Source organism: Camponotus vicinus, unplaced genomic scaffold (assembly GCF_025532165.1).
Source record: "Camponotus vicinus isolate PSW18456_S1 unplaced genomic scaffold, iyCamVici1.0 SCAF_4, whole genome shotgun sequence".
NCBI lineage: Eukaryota > Metazoa > Arthropoda > Insecta > Hymenoptera > Formicidae > Camponotus > Camponotus vicinus.
Window position 1 is genome coordinate 18879548 of NW_028141976.1, and position 24524 is coordinate 18904071.

The 24524-nt window shown below is 33.9% G+C and overlaps 2 protein-coding genes across 5 annotated transcripts in view; one reads left to right on the plus strand and one right to left on the minus strand.

The window, feature by feature from the left end:
* Positions 1-531: 531 nt before the first annotated feature.
* On the minus strand, positions 532-3078 carry LOC145969990 (uncharacterized). Its single transcript, XM_083096326.1, has one exon. It carries the CDS (start codon positions 2964-2966, stop codon positions 759-761), a length of 2208 nt encoding a protein of 735 aa, XP_082952452.1. The 5' UTR covers positions 2967-3078; the 3' UTR covers positions 532-758.
* Positions 3079-7150: 4072 nt separating this feature from the next.
* The window catches only part of LOC145971207 (protein couch potato), a 93993-nt gene continuing 76619 nt past the window's right edge, over positions 7151-24524 (plus strand). Inside the window, exon 1 of one of the 4 annotated variants that reach the window (XM_083098618.1) lies at positions 7151-8716. In XM_083098618.1, coding sequence (XP_082954744.1) covers positions 8654-8716 — 63 coding nt within the window. In that variant the 5' untranslated portion in view covers positions 7151-8653. The remainder of the gene's footprint in view (positions 8717-24524) is intronic. The other 3 variants (XM_083098617.1, XM_083098619.1, XM_083098620.1) reach the window with 3 other exon arrangements.

The window sequence follows — 24524 nt, forward strand, 5'->3', positions numbered from 1 at the left end:
TCCTCTTCTCTTCTCGTATCTTGTCTATTTTTCTCATTATATTCAATCCGTTTCCCTCCTCGCTCAAGAATTCTTCCATTGATATTTCGTCTTTTGTTGCTTCGCATTCCTTTAGTACATGCTTTAGGCTTTCTTCTCCTTTTCCACATATCCTGCATTCTCTTTCTGTCTCCTCCTTCCAGTAGTATCCTCCTCTCACTTCGCTACCACATCTATATCTTGCAATTCTGCTCCTATCTTTCTTACTCTTTTTTCCTTTCAGATAATTCGGTACTCCTTCTGTCTTTATCTTTTTATATATATCGTTATATCTTGAATCCTCTGTTTTCCTCTTCCTCTCTTCTTTTTGTCGTTCTTCAATTCTTTCCATTATCTTTTCGGATATCTCTGTCTCCCCTTCTTCTCTCTTCTTTTTCAGTTCTTCTTTACCCATGTCTGCCTCCTCTAGTATCCTTCTCCTTTTCTTTTCCCATTTACTTTCTTCTCCACTTTCTCTCCTTTTCTCTATTTCTTTCATACATTCTATTATTATCTTCTTCTCCGATTGCCTTGCCTTTTCTTCATATTTTATTGCTCTTTTTATGGCCTCCGTTCTCAGTTCCTTCATTTTTGTTTCTTCTTCCAGTATGTAGTTTGGTGTCCTCCTGTCTAGTTTCAGTATCCATTTTATATATTTCCTCTTTATTTTCTCCATCCTTTCTTCGTTTCCCCATCCCCATATCTCTGCCCCGTATAGAGCTACGCTTCCTACTAACGCATTAAACATCTTTATTCTTCTTTCGTAGTCGTCCGCGAATATCCTTTCTCTTATGCTCCAGGTCTGCTTCATCGCCACCATCGCTCTTCTCATTCTTTCTTTCTACTATATGTTTCTCCGCTCCGCCGTTCTTTTGCATAATGTAACCTAGGTAGTTCATTTCTTTTACCTCTTCTATTTCTTCTTCTACCCATTTCCATTCTCTTCTCTTTGTGCGTCCTCTTCCTTTCTCGAATACCATTACCTTTGATTTCCCTGCGCTTAAGGTTAATCCTTTCTTGTCAATGTATCTTTTAAATCTTTTCATCATCCCTTTAAGTTCTACTTCGCTTCTCGCCATCAACACAATATCGTCTGCATATGTTATCGACCATAGTTTCTCTTTTCCTATCACTACGCCTCCCGTTTGCTCCTTTTTCATTTCTCTTTCCAGATCCATTATGTATATATTAAATAATGTTGGACTCATGGGGCATCCTTGTCTGACTCCGCATTTCGTCCAGAATTCTTTGGACTTTCTATTTCCAACCTTTACTATATTCTTTGTCTCTTTGTATGTTTCCATAATTCTCCTTCTCAGTCTCTCTCCGATCCTTGCCTCCCTCAGCATCTCTCCTAGTTTTGCTCTGTCCACTCTGTCGAATGCTGCTTTGAGGTCTGCAAAGAAGGCAAAGATCTTACCTTTATTCTTTGATAATTCTCTGTTGACTATGTAGTTCAGTGTGAAGATTGCATCTGTTGTCCCTCTTCCTGTCCTGAAACCGAATTGTCCCTCCTCCATCCTTTCCTCCGCCACCTTCTTCATCTTTCCGTTCAGTATGCTAGCATATATTTTATATGCCGTATCCATTAGTGTTATTCCCCTATAGTTCTTCGCCTCCTTCCTGTCTCCTTTCTTGTATATTGGGCTTATTATCCCTTTGGTCCACTCCTCCGGTATTCCTCCTTCCTTCCAGATTTTGTTCAACAATTTAAACAATACTTCCCCTACTTCTTTCGGCATTAACCTCCATGCTTCGTTCTCTATTCCATTTTCTCCCGGTGCTTTCCCTTTTTTCAGCTTCTTTAATTGTTCTATCATTTCTTCTCTAGTTATTTCTTCTTCTTCTTCTTCTTTGTAACATTCCTCCCTTTCTTCTTGTACTTTTTCTTCTTCCTTCTCTTCTATTGTCCACCTCTCCTCCGTTCCTCCTAGTAATTCCATGAAATGTAGTCTCCAATCCTCCGTACTTATTTCTTCATCTACTCCTTCTCTCTTCTTTCTGTATCTGTTTATATATCTCCATGCTTCTGCCTCTGTTTTGATTAATCTTATTCTTTCTTCTTCCTCTTTCTCATGTTTCTCCTTTTCTTCCTTACACCATATTTTATATTCCTTTCTTCTTTTAATATACTCTTCTCTGTCTATCTTGTCTCTTTTCACTTTCCTAAGTGTCTTTCTTAGCTCCCTTTTCTTCATCTTCCATTCCTTGCTGTGCCATTCTCTTTTTCCGAACTTCCATGGTATTATCTTCTTCTTGATTTTCGTAATCGAATTATTTACTTTCCCTTCTAATTCTTTCCATATCCGCCCATTCTCTTCTTGTGTGCATTGCCATCCTTCGCATTTTTCGTGATATTGCATCACTCCTTCTTCCGTCCAAACGCTTTTCTCTTTTATTATCATGTCACTTTTCTTTCCTCTTTTCCTTTCCATCCCCGTCAATTCCACCTCTATTGGCATGTGGTCCGATTCAGTCCTGTTTCCTTCTCCTACCATTTTAACCTCTTCTATAGCTTTGTCATTTGTTATTACGTAGTCTATGATTGACGCTCCTTGTTCCCCGATATACGTCCATTCTCCCTCTTTTCCATAACTGCCATTAAGAATCATCCAGCCTCTTTTCCTGCATTTGTTTATCAATATTCTTCCTTCTTTATTTATCTCCTTGTCCTTTGATCTTCTTCTCTCTTCTTCTTCCTCCTCTCCTGATCCTACCGGTCCTCCTTCTTCTCCCGTTCTCGCGTTGAAATCTCCTCCCAGCATGAGATGGTTCTCCTTTTCCTCCTGTATTTCCTCCATTATTGCTTCTAGAATTTCTTCGATATTTCTGCTATAAAGTGTTACAATTCTCCATTTGTTTCTATTATGCGTTAGACTTATCTCCATTGCCTCCTTATTAATTTCTTTTACCTTTACTCCTTTCAGTTCCTTGCATATTGCCGTCATTATCCCTCCTTTGGCTCTGCCTCTCTTATTTTCTTTGGTTGCTGGAATACAGAACCATTCGAATTTGTTTGGCAATCTGTTTCTGATTTTGTTCCATGTGTATTCTTCCAGCCATGTTTCAGTTAAGCCTATTATATCAAATTCTTCTAAGTATTTCCATGTCTCTTCGCATTTGTTTATTACTCCAGCTGTGTTCCAGAAGCAGATTTTTAGGCCTCTTTCCTCTTCTTCTCCTCTCTCTTTTCCTTGTCCATCGCGCCTTCACTCTTTGCCTCCTCCTCTTTCTTTCAATTGTTCTTTTTTTTCATTCCAGCTGTACCATTTTCCTCTCATATATATTTTCTTGTATCCTACTTTTACTCTTCCGTCGCCTTTTTCTCTTTCTTCTCTTGCTAATTCTCTCAGTCTTCGCTGTATCTCTCTTTCTTTCCTAGTTAGGTCGTTATCTATTATTATTCCTTTTTTCAATTTATTCTTTTTCTTCATCACGTTGTTCTTTTGTTCCCATTTGTTTATTTCAGCAATTATTATCTCCTTGCTCCCTCTCACTTCAATTTTGTTCGCTCTTTTTATCTCTACGTTTACTTCTATGTTTTCTTTGATGTATTCCGTTATCTCTTGTTCCAGATTTTCTGTCTTCCAACTTACTCCTCTGATCACTATATTATTTTTCCTCTCGTTCCTTTCCTTTCTCTCATTAATCCATTCTAGTTCTGCTATTCTTCTCTCCAGCATTCCTTTTTCTTTCGACCATTCTTCTCTCTCTCTTTTTCTTTCTTCTGCTCTCTCTTTCCTTTCTTCCGTCATTTGTTTTTTTATCTCTTCCATCATTTCTTTCCTTATCTCCTCCATCACCATCGTTAAATGTTCTTTCATTTCTGTTACCGTTTCGTCTTTGCAAGCTCTCATTATTCCTTCTATCTTCCTTTCTGTATCCGCCTCTGAGTCCCTGCTCATCCCGAAATTTTCCAACGTTTTTTCTTTCGGTTTGTTTTTGCTTCCCGTCGGTCTGCCCACCTTCGCCATCTGTTGCATTCCTTTCGAACTTTCTGACCTTTCTTCCTGATCTCTTTTGTTACCTACCGACTATCCTCGCCGGCTTCTCTTCCCTACTTTCTCTGCTTTTCCTTTGAGGTTATTTCTAACCTCTACAGCCGCCTTCTGACTTTTTCCTTGATTTTTCTGTTTTCCCGTCACCTCCTCTTTCTTCTTCACTTCCTCGTTTTCCTTTTATCTTCTGCTCACTCACTTCACTCTCCTTTCGGCTCAGCTGCTCTTTTTACACAATTTTCACTCTCTTTTACTTTCCTTCTAAACTACTAGTACTTTCCTCTATCGCCTGTCAACCGGAAGTCTTTATTGCATTTACTTGGTGTTCCGTGGTACCATCGTTCGTTGGTCGATTCGAGCAATAAACCATCAATAATACAGTTTACTTGCTACTGTTCAACGGTGTACGATTTAAATACGCAGAGCACGCAACCATTTTACATGTTTGATAATAATAATCCGCGATTCGACAAATTTTTCTTATGATTCCTTCGCGATATTTTATAGAAATTGAGTCGATTTGCATAGAAAATACAAATTTTAAATAATTGTGTCAGAAACGGTATCGTTAACAGGTAAATCTATTATTTTATTTCATATCTAATCCTATCAGATATGTTGGGTGAAAAGAACGAGCAAAGACATAACATTTGGCTGAAAGAAATTATTAAAGCTTTTAAGATATTTGTAACAGTTTTTTAATCGATTAATTTTTAACATAAATTTAATTAAATAAATTAAAAAAATTATTATTGATTATATATTTCGAGAAAAGACTTATATTACATAAGAAGGATGCTTTAATACTATTTCAATATACTCAAATTTCTATTATAATGTAAAATTGAAATAATTCATTAAATATCATAATTCAAAAGCTAGTTAATTAAGAAATGTTAAATATTTATTTTGAGTTAATTGCGATTTTTCTTGTTGCTAAGTGTCATATTTTTATTATTTTTTTAAGCAATTCATTAGAAAGAATGCTTTGTGACCAATCTAACGGTATTTTTTCTCTTCTCTCATCGTGAACGCGTTGTTCACTCTCGCGCAACAGGATTCTAGTGCCATCCCATAATTTAAAAACTAGTTGGAACAAAAGCAGCTCACATATCGTTCATCTGCCCCCTTTCTTTATGTTTCTCCCCTCTTTCCTCTCTGCCTCTTTTCCACGGGTTTGTTTCTGAATCATCTGCGACACAGCCGTGGGCATTTTTCACCTGCTAATCTCGAGGAAAGCTACGCATTCTGAACGGCTTCCACCTGTTAGTTACGGGGGAAAGCGTGTGGTCACGAAGTTTCTCGTGTAGAACGGAACTGCACGCGCTCTGCACCGCTCTTCCTCCCATGCCATCTGCTCTCTCTCTCTCTCTCCTTTCTTTCTCTCTCTCTCTCCTTTTAGAGAGAAAGAGAGAATGCATGCTGTGAGTGCATAACGCGATGCGCTTCGGAAGAAAGTACGCAGTTACTTTCGATGCATCGTTGCACCTCGCGATTTGCTCCTCGAAGCATCGATGCAAATTTGTTCTTTATTGTTCTTTTGCGTGCGAACGAGTCAGAATCTTTCGCGATATTATAAATAAAGTTCATCTTTATGTAGACTATTATGTGTAATATCCGTTTCTTAAATACAATTTGTAAAATAAAAGAGTGTAGACTTTTTAAAAGAGTCCAGATGTATAGAAAAAAAGTTTATATAAGAAAGTGTATCAAAAATTTCTTAATATTATGTATGTATTTGTATTCATCAGTTATTATTTTAATTAATCTTGAAATATATTATGTTTGTAATTCGACAGAATAAACATACAAACAAATAGTTCAATTTTTATTTAACTTTGTAAGCAATTTAAGATATATAAATTTTATTAGAACAGATTTTTTTTTACGTATTATAGATAGAAATTTTACATATTTTCTATTTCAATGCACATTTTGCATATTTCGCATTTGTTTTTGTCTATATAGCAAACACGACTTTTCTGTACGCTATTTCGCCTTCAGTCGTCTTTTGTAACAAGCTTGGCGAAGGGATTTTCCTCCAGGGCATGCCTTCTCTCTTGACCTCTTTGTTACAACTCATTTTAATAAAGTAACTTCAATAATTGCGGTTATTATAATACCGTGCGTAACAAGCGCAGACGAAAGCATTCGTCGTTATAATTCTATACTTCTAACGAAACCTACTTCTCCTTTCAAATGTAAAATAAAACGCCCATAATATTTAGAACTGCTATTTATTTCTAATTTCAAGTTATGCTGATTTATATAATTTGTAAATAACTCTCTGCTTTTCTATAATGATGTATTTTACATTATTAAAGATATTATTTAAAAAAAGATAAAAATAAAGTAAATTGATAAATAGGAAGTTCCTCTTTTTTATCTAAAAAATAATATTTGTAAAAGAGTAGAAAATTTATATATATATACTTAATAATTAAAATGTTTGGCGAATGTATTTGCAAATTTTACTCACAAGAGCTTCTTATTTTTTATTCAAAGAATATATATCAACAAGCAGAAATTTAATTTCAAAATTAAATGAAAATCGAATTATTATATTAAATAAATATATATATTATAATCAAAAGTTACTTATATACGTGTACATAGACATATATGTTGATATACATCTTTATTCTTTTTCTTTATTATTATTCTTTTTTTATTGTTTATTGTATATCATAATTTCGCTGGATACAGACGAAGAGTATTCTCGTTTTTCTTGAGATCCTCTCGATATTCTTCGTATAGTAACGATTTCTTCTCTGTATCGAAGGTGATCCAAAAGCACGTGCGAAAACCTCGACGCACCCCTATCTTCGCACGTTTCCCCTCGCAACGGCAATCATCCCTTCGTCGAGTGCAGCTCCGTGCATTTTCCGTCGCCTTTTCCGGCGGCGAGTCGCAACGGGAGAGGGAACCACCGATTCCCCTCCAGACGCACGCTTCTCGCTTCTCTGTCCCCTCGTCGGAATCGCGAGCGACCTGTCTTCTTCCCCTCGTTCCCATCGCAGGCGCTCGATCCAAAGCCCCCCTTTCCTCCTCTCTCTGTCATCCACCCACTCACCTACCCCGACCCAGTGGCCCGCGGGCCACCCCACTCCACCCTCGCGGCGCGGCGACCCCGCGCACCCGTCTCACCGCCATCACGCTCGTTCACGCTCCGTCAGTCTGTCGGCAACCTGCGTACCAGTCGTGTCGCAGCGCTCACGTAACAAAATTCTTATTATTATTACTATCACTCTCTTTACTTGCCTTGACACTTGGCCGGTGGTGTGTTCATTCTCGTTTCGATTGTATACATTGCGCGTTTTTCATTTTAGACACCGCCCCCTTCGAATTACGTCCTTACGCGTTCCGGAGCTCTCGCGCTCTCGTCGAAGAAATCGTCATTGCCGCTGCCGCACGCGTTCGCGCTCGCGCATAAAATTCGCCACGATTCGCGGTCGTATCGCACGGAACGCATCGATAAAGTGATAGAGAGACAGAAGGCCGCAACGAGAGAGAGAGGGAGAGAGGAGTACACATACGAGCACGTCAAGTACGAACCCGTCGTCTGCGAACCTTACCCGATCGCTGCTACGATCAAGCGTCACTGGTTTTCCGGAGCGTTGCTGCGTGCCAGCCACCCGGTGCGTGGCAAGTCGTACGCCTCGCGCAACCTCGTCGTCGTCGTCGTCATCGTCGCCGTCGTCGTCGTCCTCGTCGTGGCGTGTAAGTGCACGAGCGTGTTCACGGAGCAACCTTAGAATTCGTCAACCGGAACGTCATCAGACGCACGCTCGTTGCATCCGGTGCATGGGTTACCACCGCTGCTCACCGATAGATGAAACATCCGGTTTACAGGAGGAACATCGCCGACGTGGCCGATCGCGTTCACCGGGTGCTGCCCTGCTCCTCCTTCGTGGCGGACACGCTGCTGGTGTATCGATTGCTCTAAAATAGACGCGTGGGAACAACACCTGCAGGCCAGGCGTACACGTATACACATGACGCTCGCAGGCGCATAAACGCGCAACAGACCGCACACGTTCGTGCACCACGCTTCGTACACACATTTACGGCTCGGTTCGCTCTCTCTCCCCCTCTCTCTTTTTCTCTCTCTTGCCTTTACGCTGCCACGATTCCCTTGCAGCGGCAACGTGTGACAGGTGCAACGGCGGCGGCGACGTCGTTGTAGGGTAGCCGGAGGTGGCGCTATCGGAGAACCGCAGCAGGAAGCGGAAGAAGAAGTGAGCGAGGTCGGCACCGCGAAAAGACGCGAAAAAGAAGAGGTAGAAGAAGCGAGGAAGGGACAGACGGAAGGGGAGAAGAAAGAGGAGGAAGAAAGGGGGAAGCCGGCCAGAAGAGAGAGAGAGAGAGAAGAAAGACCGGGTCAGGGAAGGAGAGAAGGCGTGGAGGAGAAAGAGGAGAAAGAGGAGGAGGAGGCGGCCGCGGCCCCCGTGTTTTTTCACGAAGGGAAGGTTATTTTCTAGTGATACGTCCTGGAGGCGCCCGTCGTCTTCGCCGGTACAACCATAACGCCGCCCGCTTTAAAACGACCGAGACGGGACACGGTGGACTCATCGCCGCCACCCGCTCGTACCGCAGCCCCCGGCAACCCCGGACCGTCCGGCAAACTCGCCTGCATCATGGATGCGCCGCTATCGCAGAGCATGGACTCCGTTAACACGGTGGCCACCGGCGAAGATGAGGTAAGTGTCCTAAGAATTGCTCTTTAAAGGCGTACTGTACCCGTGTGCAAAGGGGTGGAATCCACCCGTTCGTATGACGCGCTCGTTCCGTCTCTCCTTTCGCAGCGTGTAACTTCGAACCGTCTCGTATTTCGTGCGTTTCTTTCGCGAGACTATCGATAGCCCTTTCTCACCCCCTTTTCCTACTTTCGCTTTATCGAAGGCCACCCTTGAATATCGGATATCACTTTATATATTTCTCTCCTTCCTCCCTTCGTTCCATCGAGAGGCCACACTATTCTCACCCTCTTCCTTCCTTTCGTCCTCTCTCCCTCGCACTTTTGCGTTATCGCCATATTGGTTTGTTCTCCATCCCCTGCGCCGTGTCTGTATATATCGTGTCTGTCTCCCTTGCTCGTTCCGACGCTCGCGCGTCATAGCGCGCGCAAGCGCGTATTTAGATGCTCGCGCAGGCTGCTGACACGCGCGTACCTCTGCCGCGTGTAGAATGTCACTCATTAATAATACGAACGCGATGCAACATGCATGCTCGAAATGGTCTAATGATAAAGAAGAGGAAAGATTTATAGACATACATATGATAGATAGAATGTTAAAAAAAAACACTCGTAGAAAATCAAATTTAGATGTTGATTAAAATAATTTCTCTCGATAACATAATACGATTTTAATCAAACTCCACGATGAGGAAGAATGAATTATATGTTACTATATTAAAGAAACAGCCATGTGTTTCATAGAAAATCAGTGGAAAAAATGCCTATGTGCGTAATTTCATGGTGGTGATAACTCGATAATATTTCAGTATGTTATTATAACAAAAATATCAAATATGGCAAATGATTAGATATACAGAAATTAAATGAAATTAATGCATGGTTTAGAATCGAGCAACTTTGCAAAATCAATTACAAAACAGAGGAGCGTGAAGTTAGCAATTATGTATGTAATTGTACTATTCATTATATTCGCATTCATCAGTATCCTTTGTTCTCTCGGCGATCAACCGTAACTATATATAATCTTGCGCAATTTTTTGCGATTGCTCGTGACTTTGTGGCAGCTGGTATGACGCAACTGTTTGGAGTTGAAACAGTTGTATGACACAACTGTTTGTAAAATGAAAACAAATCGTTACATATCTTTAATTACATATCTTTAATTTACAATGTTAAACATGTCTACCACATCGAGAATTGTAGAGAAATATGTATTATACCGGAGTTATAATACAAGTCGCGAAAACTTTGTTCTACATTAATTTTCAAACTACTGTAATGAAGTTTCTACATCATGTTATTACACTGTGCGTACTTGATAATAACGGTGTACACAATCAAAAATATTATAAAACTTTTCAAGAAAAAATACAGATACGAAAGTAGCAAGAAAGACTCTTGAAAAACATGGTTGCGCTAAATTTTTGAGTTATTTTTCTGAATTTGTATGTTGAAAATGTTTATTTAATGCTTCATGATTTATACAATTTGATCTAAAAAAATTAAAAATGTTTACATTTTTTATATTTCTAAAATAAGATTTTTCTTATTGCTCATTTCTCTTATTAAAAAAATCAATTCTTAAAGAAAGATCTTAGATTAAAACATTTTATACTGTAATATATTGATTTATATAATATAAATAAAAATATTAATATATATATATCTTGAAAATTCTTTAAGAATTTAAATAGAAGTTAAAATATAATTTTGATAATTTATTAATAAATAAATTCACTAATTACATACAAGAAATTATTTTTATTATATTATACATATACACAAGTATCAAATTATATACTTTCCATCGAATATTTAAATAAATAATTATGTATAACAATGACCAAAATTAATCAGAATTATTTATTATAATTAGAAGAAAATTCTGAAGTTTTATTTAGAAAAAAAATCAATGTAAAAGTCTTAAAATTTTGATCGAAAAGAGGAGGAGAGAGGAAAGATACAGTCCTAACGCCGCTTCAATAAATGATAACACCGTGCGCAATGCCACCGTTGCGCAGCATACACATACACATATACACATACATGTATACACGTACACATTAGCATGCATATATGCGTGTATACATATATACGTCTTCTGGTGGAAGGCGGGAATTCGATCGCGCGCCTGCCACGACCGAGTATGTGCCCCGCAGGTGACTCGTTTTCGTTGGTGTGCGCTCGATCGGATGGCTGCCCGCTTACCTGTGTACGTCCGTCTGCCAAGCTGTTGGCTTCCGTCCACGCACAGGCACAAGGCGAGCGGCCACCTGAAAGAGTGACGCCGCCACGCCACGCCACGCCATGCCGCACCACACCACGCTCGCTATTGATTTTTCCGCGACTGTGCGAGAGGGCCACCGAGGAGGGCCCGCCAGCACGCTCCGCGTTATGTCACGTCATATGGAAGGTGGATTACGCCTCATAGGTGCTAAAAATGTATATGTGTGCACGCACGCGTGTAGATATGCGTGCATATGTCGTATGCGGGTGTCGACATATACGCGCGAATGATTTGACTTAGGTCGCAGAGCGTACTGGGTAGCGACCCCAACGGAGAGTAACTGATGGTTCTACCTTCTGTTTTTTCCGCGGAGGGTCAATCGATTCATGTGTTTACGATGGAGTGGATACTCGTGGGAGTATAGGGAAAGTCACATTTTAGTTGTAAAATTTTAAGGAAAATGAAATTTTCTTTATTTAGGAGAATTGGAAATTTGTGGCTAAAGACAGTCTATGTAGAATCTAAAAATAAAACGTTCGTTGGAATACGTTTCTATATCACTACATATCATTATATTAATTAATTTGTTGACTTAATTATAGATAAGTATTTGCTCTTAATGATAAATTTCCTTTTATTTTTCATTGCGGCATCATTTATTCATAATAGCTTACTCTAGTAAATAGCTTACTATAGCAAATATAATGTATGTTTCATTTAAGAAAGAAAAAATAATCTTTTTCGTTCATGCATTATATATCTCTTAAGTTATTCATATAACTAGATATTTTTCACTTATGAATCTATTGATTAATTTATAATCGACATTTTCTTCGCAAAAATGCGAGATGAAATTATTATCTATCAAAAATTTTTAATTTTTAATATTAAAAATATCTTTGTATATCTTTATATATCTTTATATATCAAAGAAAAGTTCTCGAAAAAATGTACTTATTTTTAATATTTTTCTAATTAAAAATTAGAGAATTTATATAAATTTCTTTTATTAAGAGAAAGTCGTTTTCAAAATGATGAAAAATACAGATAAAAGATAACTTGATAAATACAAAAATAATTGTAAATTACTTATACAATATTCAAACGAACTTCAATATAGGTTTGGATCGATGTAATCCAAGTAATGTGGAAATGAAAAACAGAAATGGATATCGTGCTCTCTATCACTGATACGAAAGTGCGTGTGCATGTATCATATTTCGCTATAAGAACAAATAAAGCGACCTTAGCTTTTCTAGTTGAACGACAAATTCTTTATCGATTGATCGGATTCCTTTTGAGACAGGAAGACAATAAAATAGGAATACGTGAGAGAAAGAATAAGAATTTTTTTACTATAATTCTCTTTCCAACAAAAACAGAAATGTCATTGTTACCTTTTGAAAGAAAGATATATATATAATATATGAATATTATATATATGATTAGAAATTTTATATATATAATTTTTAATATTATTTTAAATGTACAGTTACATATCTATTTAAAAAAACAATATTAAGATTAAATAATATTGATAAAAAGCAACGTTCTTAATTATATTATGAATAATATACTCTTATATTTTATTTAATTATTCTGTGAATAATATATTTTTTTTATTCGCGCTATAAAATGATAAAGTTAAATAAAGTTAAAAATATTTCTAATATATTAATTTTATATTTTTATTTTATATTAATTTTATATTTTTATTGTTATATTTTTTATTGTATATTTTTAATGTAAACTAATATATAGGTGTTTTTCATGAATTTTTAATAAAAATTTTTATCTAAATTATGGAAAAATATCATTGTGTCATGATTTTACGAAATCATTACAATTGTGCCATTGATAAAACAATAAGATAAACAGAAAAATGATGTCAAAAAGTAAATATTTATTTGAATGATTTCGACACACGATTGTTTTGCCGCGGAAAATTTCATTTAACCAGTTTCTCTGTATGACGACGAATTTATTGCGACGAGTTCGTGATTATAACGAGGAAACGCTTTCATGCTTCTCCCCGTTAATCAAGAGAATGAAATTCACAGGTTATGGCTTTTAATACGAATGTCGATGTCCCGCGAGAGACGATGTCTCTAATAACGCGATAACTTCAAAACAATATTATAATTTGCATTTATATGGCATAATGATAGCATTAATTGCCCTCGAATAATAAAATTTTGTTTAAAACGTTAGGAATTGACCAAATACACGTTAGTAACCTTAAATCGAAAAGCTGATTCTGAAAAAAATCATTTTTATATTTTTATTATCTTTTTTAAAAATTATATATTTTTTTATGCATCTCAATAGATTTCTATTGTAAAGCATAATAAGATCTGCATTCTAGGATAATAATAATATATTTTTTTTTTAATATATTAATTATATATATATATATATATATATATATATAATATTATATTAAATATTATATTATATATATATATAATATTATATTACAAATAATTCTATTTTTCGATTAAATTTCACTTTAATATATTATTTAATATACATATATCCTATGTCGATAAAATGGAGTTTGTGTATAAGAATCCGATTATACATAGAATATATCAGAAGTCGTGAATATAAGTAAAATAAAAGTCTTAATTCAAATGTAAATCAAGTAAAATAAAGAACAAAGTATAGAATGAAATTTTTTTATACAAGACTTTCTTATTTTGACTTACATTTACACGAGAAATTATGTTCATTTCGTTTATATATCATAATTTCTGCTAAATCCTTTGAATGATGATATCAAAAATACAATTAGTTTATTGGCAGATATACAATGTGCACGAATGTTTCTCATTCTGTCAACTTATAAATTTTGATTTTTTCGAGATATCGTAGCAGATCTCTCTCAGTATGTTCAATTGTATACGCATGGATAAATTGCGTGTAAATACAACTCGATGCGTGCCATAATCATCGAGATTCATGCGTAGACACCACTGTATCGATATACAGTAAAAGCGCAGCGGTGTGTGCAAAAATTTACAAAGATATTTCGAATTCGTTGGTCAAACGATGATCATGCTCGGGTATACATACAACGGCATTATCCTTTTAGCGGTGAACAGCAGAATTCGCATTATGTGTTAATCTTCATCGATGTGTGCAGGTGCATGCATAAAGAGTTAGGCGCCCTTCCGTTTCTCTCGCTCTCGTCCTCGCCCTTATTTCCGTCTGTTCCACGCGAAAAACGAATTTAACGAACGGGGAATTGGGCTTCGGATCCCCAAAGCTGTATGCTAATGAATTCAGATGGACCGAAACCTCGGTCGGTCAGAGACGAAAGCGAAATAAATGCATGCGGTTACACGGAGGAATTGCCGGATTTGTAGTACACAGAAAAGAAAAGCGTGATAAGCAGGACGTGGACAAGAATGGAGTTTATGAGGATTCTTCTCATTTATTATTCTGATTATTCATTATTCTGGACTATTATTGATTTTGAATCATTGAGATTTTCAAAAGATACATTAAATATGTTATGTTTTGTAGAAAATATATGTTTGTATATATCGAAAAAATTAAATATTATGGAAGGAGAAAAGAGAGAAATTGACATTCGTAGGAAAAAAGAAAATATTAACTTTAAAATATTATGTATATAATATTATTCAAGCATTTTTTGGATTTATAGACTAATAAATTCATATTAATAATAATGCATATTAATAAATTTATAGATTCTTTACTTTTTTATGTATCTTGAAAGCTTTATTATTAATAATGTATATATATATATATATATATTTATTTATTTATAATACATTATTTATAATCGTACTATTTCTCTTAATAATGTTTTAAAGATACATAAAAAAGTAAATGTATTGCTTTTTTTGTAGTAATATGCTATTTTCCTCTTTTAATAATCATTGAAAGAAATATACATATAATAAAATTCTTATTTTATGTTTTTTATTTTATTATACCGAATTTAAAATAACTTTTGTTGTTATGAATGTGTTGATTTCTGCTTGTGTCAGCATCAATCTGTGTTGAGATAATCTGCATAACTCTTCTTCAGGAAACTTCTTCTATGTGTCACAATATATTTGCCAAAGCTGTGGCAAAACTTTAAACATGACTGCCTTTGCATCTGATTCGTTTATCGATTCTCGATAATTCCACGATCGAATCACGTTGGAGCATTTTTCGCACCAGGAAGCTGGTATGTATCGGCTGCTATGTATCGGAGTTAGAAAGTAGATCTCGATCTTTCGATCAACTGTTGTAGGAGAAACTGATACAAAAAGTAGATGTAATTACAAAAAAAATATATTGCTAAAGAGACTTCCGCTTCTTGTAACATGTTTCGCGCGTTTCTTGACGTATTTCTTATTGTTCTGAAAGTTTTTCTGAAGATATATAATTTTACATTAAAATATTTCCTCATGAAATTTCTCTGCGTTAGAGAGAAGTATAAAATTACATTAAAATTGAAAATTACTACAAGTAACATAAAATTAAAAATATACTGTGTTGGAAAATTATAATAGTTCTGAGAAAGTTACACGTTGGGATAATTCTAGATGTTTTATATTGGAAACTTATAGAGCCATCGATTTAAGAAATTAATTTAAAATATACATAATTTTGTAAAATACTTTAATATTTAAAATAAATATTAAAATATTTTACAAAATTGTATATTTATAATTTATTATTTTCTTTTAACAAATTTAAAATTTATATTGATTAATTCGCTTTTTTAGAAATTATACATATTTCTGATACATATATTAGAAATATTTATAATCTCTAAAAAATTCATGTATTTTATTTTAATTACACACACACACACACACACACACACACACACACACACATATATGTAAAGTGTAAAGTTTATTTACATATTGCACAGTTTATTTACATAACATTATGAAGCGCGAGTTATAGATCATTTCTCGTTCTTGATCTACGATTTATACGTTTTGTAAGAAACGTAGTATATATGATATTCCGAAACGTTTTTTACCTCATTCATCTTGCACTTGTAAAAAAAGTGCTGCGGTTACAGTCGATTCACTGTGCTTAACGCTTGCTCTCGGAAATTCTAAAATCTTCGAACCGTTACGAGCAGCTGTTACCGCGTGCGCGACTTAACCGATCGATCATCGCGCTCGAGAGAAATGAAAATAAAAAGTCCATCCGCTTCGGTACCCATCGTCGATGTTTAAACTTCTCTAGCGAATGCCAGAAGCGGGATGTTTGGCAGTTACGTGGAAGGAAAATCGGGAGGAAGTCGTCGCACGTCGTAGAATAATCCCCTTTTCTTGACCGCTCTTCTCTTCCTGGTGATAGGATTTGCTCGCTAGACCATGTTGGCGGTATAGGGAACCTTGGCGCTAAATCGATTTGCCAGGAAGTCGATATAGGGAATAGTGGGATTCATGATCGCGTTGGTCGCCAAGCGACAATTGCCTTGCTCTTTACGAAATCGCCGATGAAGACGCGCATCTTTAGTTTAACTTTTGCTCGAGAAAAATTTGAGCAAAATACAGGCTAGATCGAAATAAATGTAACAATGTGGCAAACGTGATAAATGGGGATTGCATAATAAGATGAATAAATGAATAAGCCGATTTATACTTGGTGAACCATCGCATGAATATGATAATTATCATTAAATCATATGAAAAATTCGCAAATATTAAAACTATTGTTTTTACTATTTGAATAATGTCCCGCTATTTTATTACATTTTTATTAATTTATTATATTTGCCAATGTGTGTTTGTTTCATTAGAATATACTCATATATTATAGTAATCGTGATATGTAATTTATTAATGTATTCATGCATAAGGTATAATGTATGAAGGCATAATATATGTAAAGTTAATAATACATTATTAATAATAATAATACATAGAACTAATAATACATTTGTAATGATACGGAGAATTATAAGACTTAAGTCGTGAAATATGAGTATTTTAAAAATGAAATTGAATATTCTTTTATCTCCAGCTATTACAAAAATTAATTTTATTAGCTCGAGAATATGTTCTTCTCTCTCTTCAAGTGAATTTTACATAAGGGAAAAGATAAACCGTATATATGTATATATATGTGTATATATATATATATATATATATATATATATTTATTTATTTATTTCTCGTATTTATGTTTGAATTGATACACGATTTATATTGCTATTTGTATTCAATTTAATAATTATTAAATTTTGCCTTATTTGAAAATCGCATGTAATGTTCATTCATTATCATGATCATTATCATGATCACATTATTAAATGTGATAAATGAATATGAATTTATATAAATATATAAATATAATTCCACGAGTCTGATAGCTTTGTAATTTACAATTATTATAATTTCGGCAGTACTAGAGATATTTCAGAAATTGAGTTCATCGAGTGCAATAACCTAACATGCCAGCTTTTTTCTTTCCCTCGTTAGAGAGAGCACCACTCGTTTCGCAAGAAAACTCGTGGTTCTACTGCAATCGCTGTCATTACATAAGTCAGCATTATTATACCTTTACATTGTAAAGCGGTTGCAATTCTCGCGTGTAGTTGCACTTGCAACGATGTTCATGCGACTGAAACGCTGTTGTTTCCGCAGATAATTCGCCGTGAGAATTCACGCTTCGAGATTTATCTCTTCTCGACCTACGAAATATCGTAGCCTTATCTTTCTTGAATTCTGTTACCGAACATGTAATTAGAGAAATTATTATATGTCGCGAATATATATATAGTCTCTATACACAAACAATTTACTAATTGAACGACTTAATTAAGCAATGTAGTTGATAACATATTGATCGTCGCTAATTAGGATATCACGAATAACGATAACATTTGATATGAAGGAAAATAAGATCGATACTATTTAGATTTTTTCCTTGAAATATCTTTCTTCCAATTATTGCACGGTGATACATAATTTCAATCTCTTTTAATTTATTCAACTAATCAAATCTTTAATACGAAAAATTGGAACGTTAAAAAAGTGGAAATAATGTCACTTAGTAATTAATAAAAATATAAGAGTGCATACAGAATAAAATATTTATATATGAAAATCTCTTCAATTTTTTTTCATTTCTTGTAAATTTTTTCCACAATCTTACTACCTTAAATTAGCGTGACTCTTTTAATCTTATATGAATGTATCTGTAATGCAATTATGCCTAATTCCACAGTGATAGATCGAGCACAATGTGCTTGGAATTATTCCAAATACATAATTCAATCGCAAATGTATTTTCATTCTGTTAACTTTCACCTGTAAATTAGTGAGCGCTTTCGTGCAAGAATTTGTGCAGATTCGCGTATCGATAGTCTGCAGAACGAATCCGAGAGATCGCTTTTTTGCGGAAAGCTTTCTCATTTTCATGGTGTCAACGTCAAGAGATCTCATTGTTCTGCAACGAATCGTCTTGACCTTCTTGCTCGCCGACAGGAAAGACTTTCTCGGCCGATGAGACAAATTTGCTATCGCGGTTGCCCAAGGAGACGATGCGATCGATACTCGATCGCCGCGGAAATGTGCGCGTGCCCAAAGATCGTCGTCGAAATGCGAAGTCAGAGAGTTGCATTTCTATTATATAAACTCTTCTACACTTATACGTCGTTTATTTGAATCGCGAAAATCTTTTTTATTACCTATCTTTTCGCATGGTTTAATATTGTTTTCTATTAGAAATAATAATGCATTAAATTAGTGCATGTGGAAGAAAAATTTATGTATAATAATAGAAATATTATCAAAAACTGTATTGTATGTAAAATTATTAAACCGTTCTCTCTATAATACATTTAAACATTCGATATTTCAATTTAATATTACGTTAATATTTTTAATACTTTGGATTGATAATTTTTGGAATTAGAATTCATGTAACTTATATATATGAGAAGAATGTGATATTTTTTAATATATTATTTAATTGTTATGATAATAGTACATTGAATATCGATCAACTTTTATGAATATTGATGGTCTCGCTATTATTGTAAAATTACGTTTTGACATACCAATACTGTTTGAAAGCACCGCGAGTTAGAATGCACTGCCTGTATTCAATCATCTAATTGCCTGCATAACCAAACCGGCCGTAAATCCCAATCGTATACAAAATGGGGTAACATTGACTAACGATTTATTAGTCAGACAGACGTGTAACCACTTCATTATGGCGCAACGCGATCAGATATAGAGGAGAGGGCTCGGGGGAGAGGTGGTCAAATTTTCGAATACGTGATTGTTCAGAAGCTCCTCCACAGATGGGTGGTTGAATTTATGCGACTGGTCGTTAACACACTGGATTTCATGATATGCAAACAAACAACGATCGGCACAATTCAACTTTATGATAGTGCTCATTAATGACATTAATACGTGAACTATACCGTAAATACGATGTAAATATGTTTTTGTTATCGAAGTCTACTATTAATGAATTGCATTACATGAAACCGAGAGTCATCTTACGTGAGCGTGAACGCGGAATAAGTAACTTCGTATAGTCATGCAAAACACTAATACTTGTCTACAGTTGTTCTACAGAGATCTTCAGTCTTATTCTCGAATATGATCGGAAAAATAATATTTTTAATTTATTTTATTTATTGTCAAAAAGTAATAAGGAATCGGAATATGTACACGTATTGTTGCATGTATTTGTATATTGTGTTTGTGTCAAAATATAAATTTATTTATTAACTTTATATTATTAACACATAGATACATATTAATATTTTTTTATTAAAATGCATAATAATATTCTTAATTTATTATTAATAAAAAAAATATTTTATTTTTACGATACGTTTTCGCAGATTGTTTTATTTAATAGTTTCTGAAAATCGAGGATTTTAAAATATTTATCAAATAAGCCATCAAAGAATTCGTGAATTATATTATTTACATGGATATTAATGTATTATTTTATTTTTAATATCTTTAGCTGGTCCGTTTATTATCTATTGAGCACCACTGGAGATTCCCGGACCATGTCGCGGACAGCATTAATGAGTGTAAATATATGTACGCGTAATTTCTCTATGCAGTATCAATAAATTGAGTTGTTCTCATCGCAGGACGATCCTCGTTGTTCTTGCTCGTTTGTTCAGTTGGTTGGTCGGTCGATCGATCAGTCGGTCGATCGATCAGTTTTCTATTTACGATGTTATAACGCAGTCGACGCATTGAACATCGTACTGCTCGCGGGGAATGATTGTATAACGATGAACAATGGAACTTAGGACTTTAGCGGGAGAGCATTATGGCAGAGCGGATGTTGTATAACGGTTAGCCAGCGAAGAGGAACGAGACGGGAGCAGCAAACCGTAAACGCCACGAGCGTTCAACCTCTCTCTCTATGTCGGTTTCTCTCTCTCTCTCTCTCTCTCTCTCTCTCTTTCTCTTTCTCTCTCTCTCTCTCTCATTCTTGTTCTTGATCTCGCTCTCGTGCAATAACGTTATTCGAAATAATATCAAACTTGTGAAAAGAATGAGCCGCGTTTCGCACCTGTCAGATGCGTGCATGACGACATAAAATGGAGCGACATTTGTATTTCTTTCACAAGTAGAGTAAGATATTTATTCCTCATTCTGAAACAATTGTCGGAATATTTTATAGAAGTATATAAATGATTATATATGATTATTTTTAATAACTTTTTGTAAGGATTTATAAAAAGATTTTCTATTTAATATTGTGTAGTAAAGAACATAGCAAAATTATTAGCATGTAATATTAGTATATATAAGACTATAAAAAATTATTTAATAAAGAATCATTCATCAAGAATGGATCATTCAGAAGTCAAACTAATTGACACTTTTTTTTAATTTCTTAATTTTGATGTGCTGGTATTAAAAATAAGAAAAGAATGACGTCGATTAATTTCTGAAAAATTTATGTTACAAATATGAGTAGTTTGCAATTTATTAAAATTGAACATTTTGGAAAAAACAAACGAAATAGTACAATATATCGACTAAATTTGAATTTATTTTATGGATTTTTTCTCTTATCTTCTCTATAATCTGCTTTATAAAATTTATCGTCATTCAGAAATTAAAAATTAATATAAATAAATGTTAATAATTAATACAAATAAATCCTAAATAGAAAGTCGCACAATAACTATACAGTCTATTCAAGGGATTCGCAAAGTAATGGACGGAATATCATGCAGGCAAAGTATTTACATATTATTAACTAGTATATTAAATTTTAACGTCATTTTTATGACATTAAGATATTTATTTATAGCTCACGTAAAAATGTGATCAACTAATTTACTATTGTATTTTTTTTTTGTAATTCTAAACAGAGAAAGCTTTGAAGTTTTATAGCAGTAATACCAAAATAATTATATATGAAAATTATGTTAATAATTATATATATATTTTGATATTACTGTTGTAAAACTTTAAAACTTTATATGTATAAACGTTGATTTATACATATATTGTATTATATTGTATATCATATTATATTTTCATAGTGTGATTTGAGAGAATGAAACGAATCAGAGTATATATTTGATAATTATTGATGATTTCACCGTTATTTCTATTATTATTTGTTGTTTCTGTAAATACATTGTAATTTGATATTATGATGGGCGTATGCATTTCCTCGCCCATAAATGCGCAAAAGTGCATTTTTTAAAATGGACGATATTGCACATACTGTAGTATGCGTTTAAATAAGCATGCATTTTTCATTAATAGTGATGATTTGAATACTAAGTAGACGATACAAGTCGTTCTACTTCAGCGAAACGCGAACGCGTAGTAGAAAAAATCTTTTACGTAACGAGACTCACTATGAATTAACACTGTCCTTTGTTACAAGTGCATCAATGCATTGTTTTGTAATAGTTAGTTATTTTCTATTCATACGTGTAACGCTGACTTATGAATATGCAAGTCTCTGTAATGCGTAATGATTACAAAAAAGAAAACGAGAAGTGATTGATAACAAATAAATATTGATCACTCTACCGTAAATTCGTATTGTAAATAAAAATTAATCATTTTTTTAATCTTTAAACGAATAGTGTAAAACTTTTGTTGCTGCAAATCTTCCTGAGCGCGGCAAGTGATGCGATTTAATTTAAAATAATATCTCGCAAAGCATAATTTAAAGTAATATTATATCTCTCCTGGCATATATACCAGTCACCGCCGAATATATCCGCCGCGAATATGTGGTCGGACCGCAGCGATTCCGCAGCGTACGATGAGTAATTGTCGCAACTGACATATGTATTTCTTTCTCTATCTCGCGCCACGTGGTCAATTAGTGGATACTTTCTATGAATAGAGCTCGAAACAGTACGAAACTTGTCTGCCGCCGAAATTTATTTTCCGTGCCAATGGCCGCGATTTTGAAACATATCCGCCGACAAGTCCCCTAATATCAACAGCTTGTCACATTGCACTCGGAATGGTGTTTAATGTACGGATCACTTTGCATCTGTCTAACGCGTTTGGATGCATTCTGCTGGTTTTCGGCGAACTGCTATCAATAATAATTTGCACGCGAAAACGCGCATACGATTTTTTATCATTTTATAAGTGTGATTTTCAAATATGAAGCATCAACTTCTTTTTTTAATTTTAAACGACCTATTATATTCAAGTTGCGTTTTTTATTTGATCACCTTTAGAAGACTCTTCTTAATGTGTCATATCTATATACTATCTTAACGAGAATTGATTGAATTCTTGATTAGTCGAAGGGAAGTTGGAGTTATAAAATGGTGATTTCAGGTTTTCGCAGTTCTCTAAATAAAGTTAATCTCGGTTATTTTTCCAATAGAGGTAACGTTGCCGCTCTTCATAATGTAAAAGTTCCAATAAAAGAATCAAATGTTGCGATCTCGAGTGAGCTATTGAATATATCTTATGGATAGGATGTATGTCTATGGCTTGTGTGGAACGATCCTCTCTACGACCATAATACAGTAAACTGCTCCGATAGCCACGTGTGACGGGAGTATTTTCATTTTCTGCGGACGAATTTATTACTGCGGGAGACGTTTCAGAGACATTTACGACGGCGAAATCTTTTATAAACGCTACGTGACTTTACGTTATTGAAATTATGTAAGAGTCATGCAGATCTTCGCGAATTTTTGCATTAATTTTGTTTTGCGATTTTGATTTTTGGAAATTAAAACAGTTGGGCACTTAAATTTCTAAATAATCCTTTAGAGTTTCTATTTTTTTAAACTTATGAAATTTTTTATTTCCAAAGTTTAAGATGAAAATGTAAGTTTTTAAAATATAAAGTTTTGGATGCGTTTTGTTCGATCTTTTAACTTTTAAACTTCTCAATTCTTAACTATTTGATCGCCAAGTCATATTTTTCTTTGGAGTTGTGGAAACTCTTTTACTTTAGAATTTTTGTGTCTATGAAATTTAGATGTTTTTAAAGTTCAAACACACCCTCACTACAATGATTTAATAAATTGAGAGCCACTGACAAGACGATATTTCATTCGCGACTATACGCGATAACTTTAATGAGTACACGATAGGTACACGTCAGCACACGTCACCAAAACTTCGTTTTACTTTTTTATACGGGTATTAACTCATTATTATGTATCTATAAGCAGAATGATAGGCAAATACTGTCGTATATCTTTATGCAAAATTTGTTATTTTTTTACGATTTATAATACGAATTCTTTATCGATTATAGCAAAGCCGTAATAGGAACGTTATTGATTTGTCAAATATTAATGAGAATATTAAATTTGCAATTTTATTATTGAATATAAAAAATGATAGCTAAGAAAAACATGAATTCTTCAAATGTTTTTAAATAATCTAAAAAATATTCTTTTATATTGAATAGTATAAAACATTTTAGCTCATTAAGAAAAGATATAGTAACATATTAGTTGAAATTATATTGTTGAAACTTAAGTGATATATTAAAACAATGTTTATTCTTTTACAATTTTTTAAATTTATTTTTTAAATATTTACGGAAGTGTTTAATGTATTTTAACCCGTAATTTTACTTTCAACTATACTTAATTTACTTAATTTACTTCATTTATAATTTATATTTCTAGTAATGTATAAAATTTAAAATTATAATAAAATTACATATCTGATGTTTTAAACCTGAATTTTCTCTTAATTGGCAAATATTAAATTCATATTTAAAATATAATTATATCTGCTACAATTTGAAATTATATTTTATCTATAAACTAAGGGAAATCTTACCTTTTTTATTTCTTTTTATAATTTATACATTTACTTTTGCAGGCTATTATTTTAGCTAATTATAAAAGTGTAAACAAGCTGAAAACGAGAGATCACTTCTCATTTATAGCTATTTTTTATGTGATTTTATAAAAAGAAATTAAAATAATTTTGCAGAATAAATAAAAGTTATAATAATGAAATGAACGCTTTAATTCCATTAAATTTATTTATAATTTTGTGTACCTAAAAATTAAACTTAGAATATTATATTTTTTCGAAGTTTCTTGTTGTCCTTAATTTTTTATTTTATATTGTCTGTTTGT

What these genes read in the sequence shown, in the direction of transcription:
- LOC145969990 (XM_083096326.1), bottom strand. Translation starts at nt 2,966, where the DNA reads ATGACGGCAATATGCAAGGAACTGAAAGGAGTAAAGGTAAAAGAAATT.